General features: G+C 44.2%; 1 protein-coding gene across 1 annotated transcript; it reads right to left on the minus strand.

Annotated features, from left to right (window-relative positions):
• Positions 1 to 9,047: 9,047 nt before the first annotated feature.
• Positions 9,048 to 12,302, minus strand: LOC138301820 (toll-like receptor 13). The gene has a single exon (XM_069242318.1). The coding sequence runs from the start codon at positions 12,300 to 12,302 to the stop codon at positions 9,441 to 9,443; it is 2,862 nt and encodes a 953-aa protein (XP_069098419.1). The 3' UTR covers positions 9,048 to 9,440.
• Positions 12,303 to 12,618: the final 316 nt, after the last annotated feature.

The raw sequence follows: 12,618 nt of genomic DNA on the forward strand, positions 1-12,618 counted from the left end.
AGTCAGTACTGATGCTGCTGCCATGTTTGTAAGGCAATACTGATGCTGCTTCCACGTTTGTATGGCAGTACTGATGCTGCTGCCATGTTTGTAAGGCACTACTGATGCTGATGCCACGTCTGTAAGGCAATACTGATACTGCTGCCATGTTTGTAAGGCACTACTGATGCTGCTACCCTGTTTGTAAGGTAGTACTGATGCTGCTACCATGTCTGTCAGGCACTTCTGATGCTGGTAACATATGCACCTTTTGCTCAATGGTTCGATTATTGGAAAAGGCAACTTGTCCTGGAGAAAAGAATAGATGTTTCGTTGGTACTAGGAGAGCGAGTGAATCAGATGTCGAGTTAAGTGAAGATGAAGGGATCTCACGTTAGAATTCAACAATGAAAGTGTCCATATAAGGCCAGTCAAGAGGGAGAGGGCGAGACCGTGGTGGACAAAAAGGGTGAAGAACGCAAGAGGAAGCAATAGAAAAAAAGTTGTTACCTACTAAGGAACTTGATGTAGGAAGTGGGCAAACAATCTGATAGTAAATCTGTGTAAACACGCCCCGACAGAAGACAACAAGCGAGTATGCAATAAAGGCCTCAATTTTTGACAGCAGACTCACTTTGATTTGGTAGCGACTCAAATTGATGCGTACACATTTGTTCAAAAATTTTAATTGTCTAAAATGTAAGAAGCAAAAAAAAGACAAAATCATGTCATAAGTGTCTGCAAAAGAAAATTAATCAGGATTGACAATAGAACAAATTCTAGATTTGGTTAATCTACATGAGCTCACAACAGATCTCATGGAAAGTCAGACCCCACACGTTTATGACATAAATATTAATCAACGTATGTATACAGAGTTTAAAGGTAAATCTAGACTCTGTCCCATGCTGTCCCCTGGAAGTAAGATAGACATCTTTCATGATCTGGTCTCAGATGAACTCGAATATATATATTTTTTTAAAGTCACGAACGTCAGGCACATGAAGAATTCAATCACAAACTGAGAGAGCAGCAATCAGGAACTTACATGACAATAAATCATCATAAATGCAACCGAGAAAGGTGGAAAGGGATGTGGAACTATCAACTAACCCGATGGAGCAAATGAAATCACAATTGGAGAAGAAATTGAAAGAGTGGCAGAGCAAATTGTGGATCAATGATGAGGAGTACAAATTCTTGATACATGATGACCCATTGATGCCCACAATATACTTCCAACAGAAAATACATAAGAGTCTGATAAATCCTCCTGGAAGACCAATTGTGTCTGCGTGTGACTCTGTGTTTGAAAATGTCTCTAATTATGTTGATCAATATCTGGCACCAATAGGCAAGAGCCTCAGTCCATATGTAAGAGACACAGTAGACAGACGGCACATTTTGTCCAACACAACATGCTAACAAGGTTATCTATTGGTTACAATTGATGTGGTGTCTCTTTATACATCAGTTAGACTTCATGCCGAAAGCAGAGCTTGTGGCTATTTCTTGAAAGAACAGCACGTAGAAGAACTAGATCATACAAAAATGCTTCTGGGATTCATGAAATGTGTCTCAATAATAAATATTCATGTTCACTTATGTAATATATAAACAAAGATGCAGGTCTGCCATGAGCATTTCCTTTTCATCTAGCTGCGCAAACCTCACCATAGGTTGGTGGGAGAAGGAGGTAGCTTGGATTGAAACGATTGATCAGTTTTAGAGAAAATTATACTCTGTAGCAGCTATATCGACAATCTATTTATTATTTGAAGTGGATCAGAAATGGAATTTAAAAGTTACTTTGGAAGTCAAAATAATAAAGAACTTGCTCCTAAGTCAACATGCATAATGCACAAAGAACAAGTCAACTTCTTGAATACAACTATTTATATCAGAAATGAGCGACTAGAAGCTATCTTAAATAGGAAAGAGATATTTACAAATGGCATTCTATACCACTCGAGTTTCATCCAAAACCATTGTTAAGAAGCATTCCAGGTGGCAAGTTTTTAAGGATGAAACAAAGACTGCAGAAATGAATGGGACATGAAGAAAAGAACTGTGAAATAAAACAGTGCTTTCTTAAAAGAGGATATCGGGAACAAGATAGTGAGCAAAGGTTGCAAAGATCGAAAGAAAAAACTAAGTTGGAAACTCTAGGTACCAGCAAATCCAAAATAGAGGAACCAAAGAATGACCAAATAAGAATAATATTGACTTAAAGCAAAAAATCTAAAGCTATAAGACAACTATTCAAAAAGTATTGGAATTGGGTAGATCTATCAGCGTTTGGGTGGGCTTCCCCCAAACATTTTGCCTTCACCCATCCTATTTTTGCTGATCTATTTTTTGCTGATGTTAGGACTCTGTGCACATTATCACTGCTAACCAGTACTGAAGTGCTTGTGCTCTCTTCTTAAAACATGGTTGGATTGATGTGTACCGAGTTGGCACATTTAATTTACTTGTAAGTCCCTAGTAGAGTGGTATTGAACCGCGCCCTTTCTGCAGGGTCATCTCCAAACTTTTTGCCTTTGCCCTCCACTTTTTTCTGAATTTGTTTTTGTTTGTCATAGTACTCTGTGTATTTTACCACTGCTAACCAGGGCTAAAGTGCTTGTGCTCTTCCCTTAAAACACGGTAGAATTGGCTTATACCCATTCAGCATATTTAACTTACTTATAAGTCCCTAGTAAAGTACACTACCTATGCCTAGGGCCTGCAAATTAAATGATACTTGTGGGCCTGCAGCACTGGTTGTGCCACCCACTGAAGTAGTAATTTAAACATGTATCAGTTCTGCCATTGCAGAGCCTGTGTGCAGTTTTTATCTGCCATGTTGACCTGGCAAAGTATACCTTTTGCTAGGCCCAAACCTTTCTTTCTAATATATATGTCACCCCTAAAGTAGACCATAGGCAGCCCCAGGGGCAGGATGCAGTGTATTTAAAATTTTGGACATGTACTTTTAAGTTTCACATGTCCTGGTAGTGAAAAACTCTTAAGTTTGTTTTTCACTACTGCCTGGTCTATCTCACCTATAGGATAACATTGGTGTTGCCTTAATAAATCTTATAACTGTAATTTCCAAATGGAAGAGATAACTGGTTCATGATTGGCATCTCTGAAATCCTAATTTAAAATCCTAAATTATGATGAAGTCGGATTTCAAATTACAAATCTGAAAATGCCACTTTTAGGAAGTGGGCATTTTCTTGGCTTGGTCATTTTGTGCTTGCAGCCTGTCTCTGGTTCAATGACTGGGTGTAGTGGGAATTGAGATTTCTGCCTTTCTCTTAGATGGCCACACACTAATGGAACTTAGGTGTGACTGGACGGGCCATCACTGGCAGGATGGGAGGGAGAAGCTGGGCCAAACCTGACTTAGATCTGCATATGATGTATCCTGCCTCCACGCAAATGGCTGCATATCCCCTATGGTTAGTCTGGAGGGCAGGGAAGGCGGGGAGTCTGTGCACTTCAAATTAGTACACTTCTGGACACCATTCCAATACAAAACCATCTGCCCCACTACAATGAAAAACCATCTGCCCCCTCCAATCCAAAACAATCTGCCCAGTCCAATCCAAAACAATCTGTTCCATTCCAATACAAAGAAATCTGTCCCACTCCAATCCATAACATTCTGCCCTACTCCGGTCTGCCCCACTCCAATTTAGAGCAATCTGCCCCAAACCAATCCTACCCACTCCAATCCCAAAAAATCACCCCTCCCCTCAAATTCAAAACAATCTCCCCTATTCCACTCTGCCCCATTGCAAACCAAAACAATCTGCCCCACTTCAGTCCACAACAATCTGCCACATTTCAATCCAAAACAATCTGTCCCACTCCAATCTAAAACAATCTGTCCCACTCCAATCTAAATCAATCTGCACCACTCTAATCCAAAAACATCTGCCCACTCCATTCCAAAACAATTTCCCCCACTCCAGTCCAAAACAACCTGTCCCACTCCAATCTGTCCCACATAAACCTAAAGCAATCATCCAAAGCTAATCTGCCCCATTCCAATCACAAATAATGTACTCCACTACAATCAAAAACAATCAGCCCCACTCTAGTCCGCCCCTCCAACCTTCCTGCTCCAATCCAGTCCATCTCACCCCAATCCAGTTCCCCCCACTCCATCTTAATTCACCCCACTCCAATCCACCACAATCCAACCCACCACAGTCCAACCCACTTCAGTACAGTCCAACCCACCCTACTCCTGTCCAACCCACCCCACTCCAATCCAACCCATCTCTCTCCAAACCACCACATTCTATTTCAACCCCTTCCAATCCAACACACCCCTTTCCAGTCCAACCCACCCCAATCCGGTCTAATCAAAACCACCCCACTCCAATCCACCGCCTCACCACAGTCCATCCCACTCTAATCCAATCCACGCCAATCCAATCCAATCCACCCCACCTTAATCAACTTCACTCCAATCCACACCACTCCACACCAATGCATTCCACCACTCTTCACACTAATCTAATCTTACCCCACTTCAATCCATTTCAGCCCACTCCAGTCCAATCCATCCCACTACAATCCAATCTACCCCACCCCTCCCCAATCCACTCACTCAATTGAATCCGCCTCACTCTATTCCTCTCCACCCACTCCAGTCCACCCTACTCCATTCCAATTCACCAATTCACCCCACTCAATCCAACTCACCTTCTTCCAATCCAATCCACCCCACCTCAATGGATTCCACCCCACTCTAATCCACCCTACCACACTCCAGTCCATTCCAACCCATCCCATTCCAATCCACCGCACTCCAGTCCAACCCACACCACTCCATTCCACCACATCCGGTCCACTACACTCCATTTCAATCGACCCCACTCAAATCCAACACACCCCATGCACTCCACCCCACTCCAGTCCACTTCACCCACTCTACTCCAATCCACCCCACTCTACTCCAGTCAACCCCACTCCAATCCAGTCTTACCCACTCTACTCAAATCCAATCCTTTCTACTCCAGTACACCCCACTCCACTCGATCCACCCCACTTCACTCTATTCCAATCCAATCCCCACCACCCTAGTTCAGGCCATCCCAGTCCAAACCAATTCAATCCACTCCATGCCAGTACATCTCACTCCAATCCAATTCACCTTACCCCACCCCACTCCAGTCCAGTACAGTCCACCTCAATCCACCCCACTCCTGTCCAATCCACCCCACTCTAAACTACCTTAATCCAACCCAAACCAGTCCAAACCACCCTGCCCCATTTCAATCTACTCCATATCAATCAAATCCACCCCATCCAATCCACCCCACTTAATCAGTCCATCCCACTCCATTCCAATCTGACCCACTACAATCCTCCCAATTCGATCCGATCCAACCCACTCCACCCCAGCCCACCCCACTCCACTCCACTCCAGAACAATCCACCACAACCCACTCTACTCAAATCCAGTCCACTCCAATCCAATCCACTCTACTCCCCCTACTCAACAACACTCTACTCCCCCACTCTACTATATGACACTCCACGCCACTAGCATTTAGCTATGCTGAATAACAGCCACACTGATGTACACCACGGCAAAAACACATTGCCAAAGTCAATAGCTCTTGCATAAGCAAGACCTATTGGCTTTATCAATGTTTGTTTTATCTGTTGATTGCCCCCACTGCTCGTTCGCTTCCTGCAGTCTTTTCCTCCAATTTTCTCCCTCCCACTTCCCACCTCGCTAGCCCTGCCCACTGCCTCTGAGGACCTACTTAATGGAGGCCACAGTGCGAAACCATTGAACAGGTCCTTTGTGCCAACTTCCCCCATTCTGCTTTACAATCTGTGTCTTTTTGATTGCTCTTTGTTATATTGCTCTACTGTTTATATTGCTTGCTCACTTTACTGCTTTCTATTGCCTTGCTTTCTCATGTTGTATTTTTTTCTTTGTTGATTGCCGCCGCCGCCTGCTTGCTTTCTGCCATTATTTCCCCCCATTTTCTCTAACCCTCCATTGACAACACCCTGATCATTGCCACTGATGACATCAGAACCTTCTTGACCGGGGAAAAATGGCGGCCCTGATCTTCCTCGATATCTCAACAACATGCAACCCTGTATACTACCACACACTTATCAAGAGGCTTTATCACATAGGAATCCACGGAGACACCCTCAACTAGATTGCCTCCTTCCTCACAGGTAGAGAACCCAGAAAATCTGACTACCTCCTTTCACCTAGGAACCCAAAAACATCATCTGAGACGTCCCTCAAGGCTCGCCCATCAGCACTACTCTGTTCAACATCTACATGACCCCCATCCCCAGCCAACATCGTCAGAACCCACGGAATGAAAATAATATCCTACGTAAATGACACCTAGCTCATCCTCTCATTATCAAATTACCCCTCCAGCACGAGGGCTAACTTCTGTAGGTACATGACGGGCATCAACGGGTGGATGAAAAACAACTGCCTAAAACTCAACACAGACAAAACGGAAGTGCTGAAGTTATGTAAGAACACCTCCCCATGGAACAACTCCTGGTGACCTTCCAAACTAGGACCATCACCCTCTCCGAAGGACCATGCACGCAACCTTGGCATGCTCCTGGAAAGCAAGCTCACTATAAAAAACAGATCAGTGCTGTCTCTTGCGCCTGCTTTCTCACTCTTCATATGCTTTGAAACATCTTCAAATGGCTTCCCATCAACACCAGACAAACTGTCACTCAAGCCCTAGTCACCTGTAGGCTTGACTATGGCAACCCACTCTATGTAGAAATCACCATGTACCTCCTGAAGTGACTACAGCCCATTCAGAATTCAGCAGCCAGACTCATCCTCGACCTCCCCAAACGGACCCACACCACCCCCTCCCACATCAAGAAGCTCCACCGGCTCCCCACTCAGAAGAGACATCAATTCAAGATGCTGATTCCCACCTACAAGGCCCTTCCCAGTCAATGACAAGCATACATCAACCATCACCTTAACTTCCGTCAACCCTCCAGACACTTGCGCTCTGCTTCCCCCTCCCTCACAGACACCCCAGCAACCGCAGAAGCAACAGTGGAGGACATGCCTTCTACCTCGCAGTGAAATCATGGATCAACCTTCTACTTTACCTACAGATCTCACCCTCTCTTCTGGAGTTCATGGAAGGACTCACAACCTGGCTGTTCAACCAAACCCCTTAGCAGATATGTTCTCAGCACCTGGATACCCTCGTGGGTGATGAGCCACACTCTATACATCCAGACTGATTGATTTAGCCTATCCAAGCTGTGTACATAACACGTCCTACATTACCAAATGTAATGGTACTCCATATATAGAACTCGGAAAGACAAAAGACTGCATTTGCTGTGCCATAATTATGATTCCTCATATGGAGAGTATAGTTTTGTCAGTGATCTGTGCTTAGTTTGGAGAGTCATAGTAGTACTGAGATGTGATTAATGTATGCTAATTGGCTAATGCTACACAATATTCATTTACAACTTAGTTACCTAACATTTATGTAGATATACTTATATTGCATAATAATATGTGCAAGTGTATAATTTAAAAAACAGTATCCCGACATTTCCTTACTAAATATCAGCTTGAAGTAAAACATTTGTTTTATTTTTTGTAGCACCTAAAAGTGTGTTGAGTTTGAGAGACACCTGGTCTCCTAAGCCCTTTGCCTAGCTGAGCACTAGGAATGTCTGAGCTGTAATTCTAGAGTTGTCTAATCGTGACAGCTAGATTAGGTGGGTTCGAATAACGAGCAGGGGAGCACCTGTTAACTCCATGGCAGTTCAGAAGGGCTCAGTGGGTTCATGCACAGGTGCCATGAACTCAAACAGGGAGAGTAATCCAACAGCACAGTCTGCTGAGATATAAGGCAGCAGAATAGGATGACAAACAAATAACATATTTCATTAATGCATTTAACCTGCTTTGATGTCACAGAATAGGTTGCTTTAAAGTACATAAAATTGTTGATCTGTAATTGTGTTGATTCTAGTGAAAATGGCAATATCTAAGAAAGTACAATGGTTTTAATCGTGTTACTATGACACAAAGTACAAACTTACGGGCATTATTTAGTTTTAACCTCTCAAAAAAGGATTTGCCCAGATCAAGAAGTTTCATGTCATATTTCTTCCGATAAGGGTAATATTTTTTAAATATTTGTGCACGCTTACAAAAGTGCATGATTTCACAAACTTTGGAACTTACTGTTTCCTTTCACTTATTCCTGTGCATGTGCCAGAGTTCTTGCTTTCTATTGCTTCGATTTTGATCACAGTCACATATAACATCAGAGGGATGTATCATAACAAACTACCACTATTCTCCCAAAAAGTTTCTCACAGTTTAACTGTGCATTACTATTGAAGTCCTGAGATCTGTTTTGAACCGAGGTGTAAGGCTGCACACTGACCATTCCACGAGAAGAGGGGGTGATGCTGTACCTCCTGCACCCCTAGTTATACCATCACTGAGTGAGACTGATAGTCATCAGCTAGCTAATAATTGTGGATCTAAATAACTTGTTTGAAAGATAGGCTAACTGTGTCCTCTAGCTGAGCCAGAAGAATGCTTGTAACAATCCTAAACTTACTGGGTTTTCAAGTGAGGCAGCGCTTTGCGTTCCCATTGCTGCCCTCACGGCGCGATGACACCCTCACCAGACTCAGTATGGTTGCGCCCAGATGTACAGCCTTTGAGGAGCAGTTGGGATGTGGTAAAGGGGGTGGGGAGGGCATCAGGCAGTCAGCTGCACCCCAGCCCAAGCCTGGATTCACGTTTCTGGGCACCCCTGTAGTTGTGCTTTCTGATCCACTTAGAAAGTCTTCACAGAGCATGGGTGCAGCAGTGAGAGGGTTGCACCAGCAGTATGAGAGTGGATGCACCATTGACTGCGTAAACACCTCAACACTATTTACCTGCAAAACTCAGACCATATTTACCCATGTATGCAGAGATTACTATATTAAACCTACCTTTTCATTTCACATATGCTTTTCTATGCAGCACAAGCTAACACCTGCTATTGCTTGGTTTTATTTGGTTGACCACAGAAAAAGAAGTCAGAGCAATTGTACATTTTTGACAATAAAAATATCTTATAGCTGAGATATTAATGTATTGTTAGGTGCAATGTCTGGGGAGCTGGTCCCTCACAACCATCCACTCTCCAGAAGCTGGTTTTGCTGCAATTAGCTACTCTTTTGTCCTCCAAAATCCTTCTTTGGAAATCTGGCCTCTTTCTACATCTTCTCCAAGCCTTCTCCGCTACTAGTCTATCAATTCCATTCATTTTCAGAGACTTTTTCACTTACTTCCAACCATTGTTGAGTTATCTGGTCTCTGTGCTGACCAGGTCTTACTTGGGATGCTGGCCCCTTCCATCCTTGGGATGTCTTTTTCTGGGATGACCATGGCTGGAAAAGGCCAGTTTATCTCATTTGACTACAATCTCCTGTTGTTCGATTCCATCCCCTCCGATGGCTTTGCGCAGTCGGGCCCAGAACAGAGGCTGCTGGACCAAGTCCTCCTCCCACTCCAGGTAGGTTTTCTTCTTCACCAGCTTGGCCAGTTGGTGGTAGCGGGAGAGGCTCCTCGTGGACACCTTCTCCAGGAACACCATCACCAAGGAATCCTTCCTCTCTGCCAGAAGGCGGTATGTGGCCATGCGTACTTCCAAGGAGCACCAGTGACTGCGCAGGTAATGGCGGCTGATCAGACACACCACCCAGCGGCTCCTATAAATGCTGTCCACGATGTTATCCATGATGTCTTTGCCCACCTCAAAGTCCCTGCCGTGCAGACAGACTTTGAAGAATGGAGGTCCCCTCTCTTCCAAGTTGGGCAGGAACTCGCGGACAACCCAAGCCTCATCGCAGCTGCTGTAAGAGACAAAGGCATCAAAGTCATATTGCCGCTGCCTATCACGTCTCCCACGATAGTCCCACCAGGTCCTGAGCATGTAGAAGAGATACAGAAGGTACCACCGCATCTTGTGATACAGCAGGGCTGTGATCAGGAACAACATGTGGAAGGAGAACGTCCCAATGAAGAGTGGGTAACCTACCATCAAGCTGCAGTCTTTCTCCAAGAAATGCAGGTAATTCATCTTCTGTGACCCAAGAGAGCATGTATGAATTCCCAGCTTCGGCACTCTCACTTGGGGGTGGGTGGCCACCCATCTTCTGATCCAGGCTTGTTCACAGGAGCAGTCCAGGGGCACATCGTTCAGGTAGATGTAACGCAGACTTTCCATGTGGTCGAACAGACCCTCCTGTAGAGTTTTCACAGGCTGGGACTTGAAGATTAAGAGCTCCAAAGAAACAAGATCTCTAAACATGGTGTCTGTAAAGTGCTCTATCCCAGTATCCTCCAGGATCAGGGTTCTGAGGTGCGTCAAGTTCCAGAACAGCTGCTCGGGAGTCAGGAAACTCTTCTTTATGTCCAACTTTAGGTTTCCTAAATGGAGATAATGTAAATTGTGAAGAAGCTGGAGGCTGCCATTCAAGGGGCTGAAGGATTTATAGAAATGCATATTTGCAGAAGAACTATAGTACAAATGTTCAACATTAGTAAAAGACGTGAGCCCCAAGTGTTCAGTCTCAGATATTCCAAGTGGGAAACAGTCCACTGCATGATTTTCATGTAGGTGAAGTTGTTTCACAGATTTTAAGGGCAGGTCCATGCACGAGTCAATATAAATCTGTGGAGCACTAATGTTAAGGACTTCAAGTAAGCTACAGTTATTTTCACATATCAGAGTTATTGACTGCTTTGCTTCCAAGGTGAGAGAAGTGAGTTCTTCCTGTTTGATATTCAATGTCTCATGAGTCTCGAATGTGATGGATAGCTCCTGAAGCTTGTTCATCGCGACCAGAGATCTATTGTTGGTCTTGATTGAGTTACCCCTGAGGCCCAGCACTCTGACACTACTCAAATGATCAAAATAGAAGTTCTCAAGAAGAAAGAGTTTATTGTAGTCGAGCTGCAGTGATTGTAGCCTGTCAAGACCAACAAAGGTGTCCTTTTCTAGGAACACAAGATAATTACTACTGAGATCTATTGTCTCCAGATTAGCCAGACAAAAGAGGCGCCCAGATCCAATATTGGTGATGCGGTTGAATGACAGATCCAGGTGTGTGAGGTTGGATAAAACATTGGGAAACCCAGGTGTGCACAGGTCTAGGCTTTTTATCTTGTTTACAGAGAGAACGAGGGACCTCAGGTTTAGCAGTTTCTTTGCCATATCATTCGTGAAGGCCCAAAGGCGGTTGTCGGACATGTTAAGAGACAATAGGGAAGAGCATCCTTCAAAGGACTCAGCTGGAAGACTTGAAATAAAGTTTTGAGCAACTGTCAAGTTCCTGACCCCTAGACGGGACACCACTGTGCAGACATCTTTAATCTTCAGATAGATTTTCATGGCATTTAGGGAGAGGATTTCAATGCTCTTTATTCCAGATGAGAGAAGGTTAATGACCTTGAGACCAGTCGCATCTGCCTTGAAGACTGTAAGATGAGGGAAGTTGCAAAATGAATTTTCCTCCACAATCTTTAGCTCATTGCTTGATAAATCGAGGATGGAAATCCTTGGAGAGAAAACTGTGCTGTTCGTGAGGTTGGTTGTGCTAATGCAGTCCAATGCCCGGGCTGCAACAACACCATTCCTCTTTAATCCCAGGATCCTTACAGAGACCAGTGACTGAAGCATAGTGGTCAGTCTGTATATCCTATGAACCCGATTCTCAGATAAGTCTATCACTTGTATTCTATGTAAAGGTTTAAAAAGATTTTTTTGTAAAGCTTCAAACATTACCACATTTCTGAGGTCCAAACGAGTTAGGTTCTCCAACCCGCCGAACACCTGTTCATCCATGTCTATGGTTATAACATGCCGAATATATTCTCCTCCAATTCCCAGATGTCTCAGGTTGGCAATACCACTGAAGGCTCTTGCAGAAACATGAAACGATCCACACAAATAGAGCCGGGTCAGGTTCTGATACCTGGAGAACGAGCCTGTGGGGATGGTACGTACTTGTAAGACCAGACAGAGGGTGTCCACGTCCATTGGAACCTCCTTTAGACCCACCTCCATGTTCCTCACTGTGCTGCATTTGCTGAAGATCCTGAACCCCTCCAAGGGGAATCCAAAGCAGGTCGGATCCAGCACTCCTGGAGATCCCAGCTGGTCCCACTCGTAGATGTCGCACAAGGCAGTGGCCGTACCTGACACGATGGTCCAGCAACAGGTGACAAACGTGGAAACCCCAACCACAGAGAGAGCTCTTGCTGCCATACCACACTGCTGCTGTCTAATCAGTGATTTGAAGTCCAGGTCTCTGCGCAATGGTGGTTTGCTGTTTTTCTTCTGACAGGGTTTCCTTAAAAGCAAATAAGCCACCTCCTTCCTCTTTTCTTTTTAGTTTTAGAAATCAACAGACCTCTTGATAAGGAACTGAGACTGAATTGTAGCTGGGTGTAGTGAGAGTACAGAGAGGGGTCAAAACTAAGGTTTGAAAGAAGAAATATCCATTGCAACACATTAACTGGATGTGACACAAAAAAGAGGTGCTCCATTAATTAAAAAAAAAAAAATCATGCACCATTTGTAG

This window comes from Pleurodeles waltl, chromosome 6 (genome assembly GCF_031143425.1).
Source record: "Pleurodeles waltl isolate 20211129_DDA chromosome 6, aPleWal1.hap1.20221129, whole genome shotgun sequence".
Lineage (NCBI taxonomy): Eukaryota > Metazoa > Chordata > Amphibia > Caudata > Salamandridae > Pleurodeles > Pleurodeles waltl.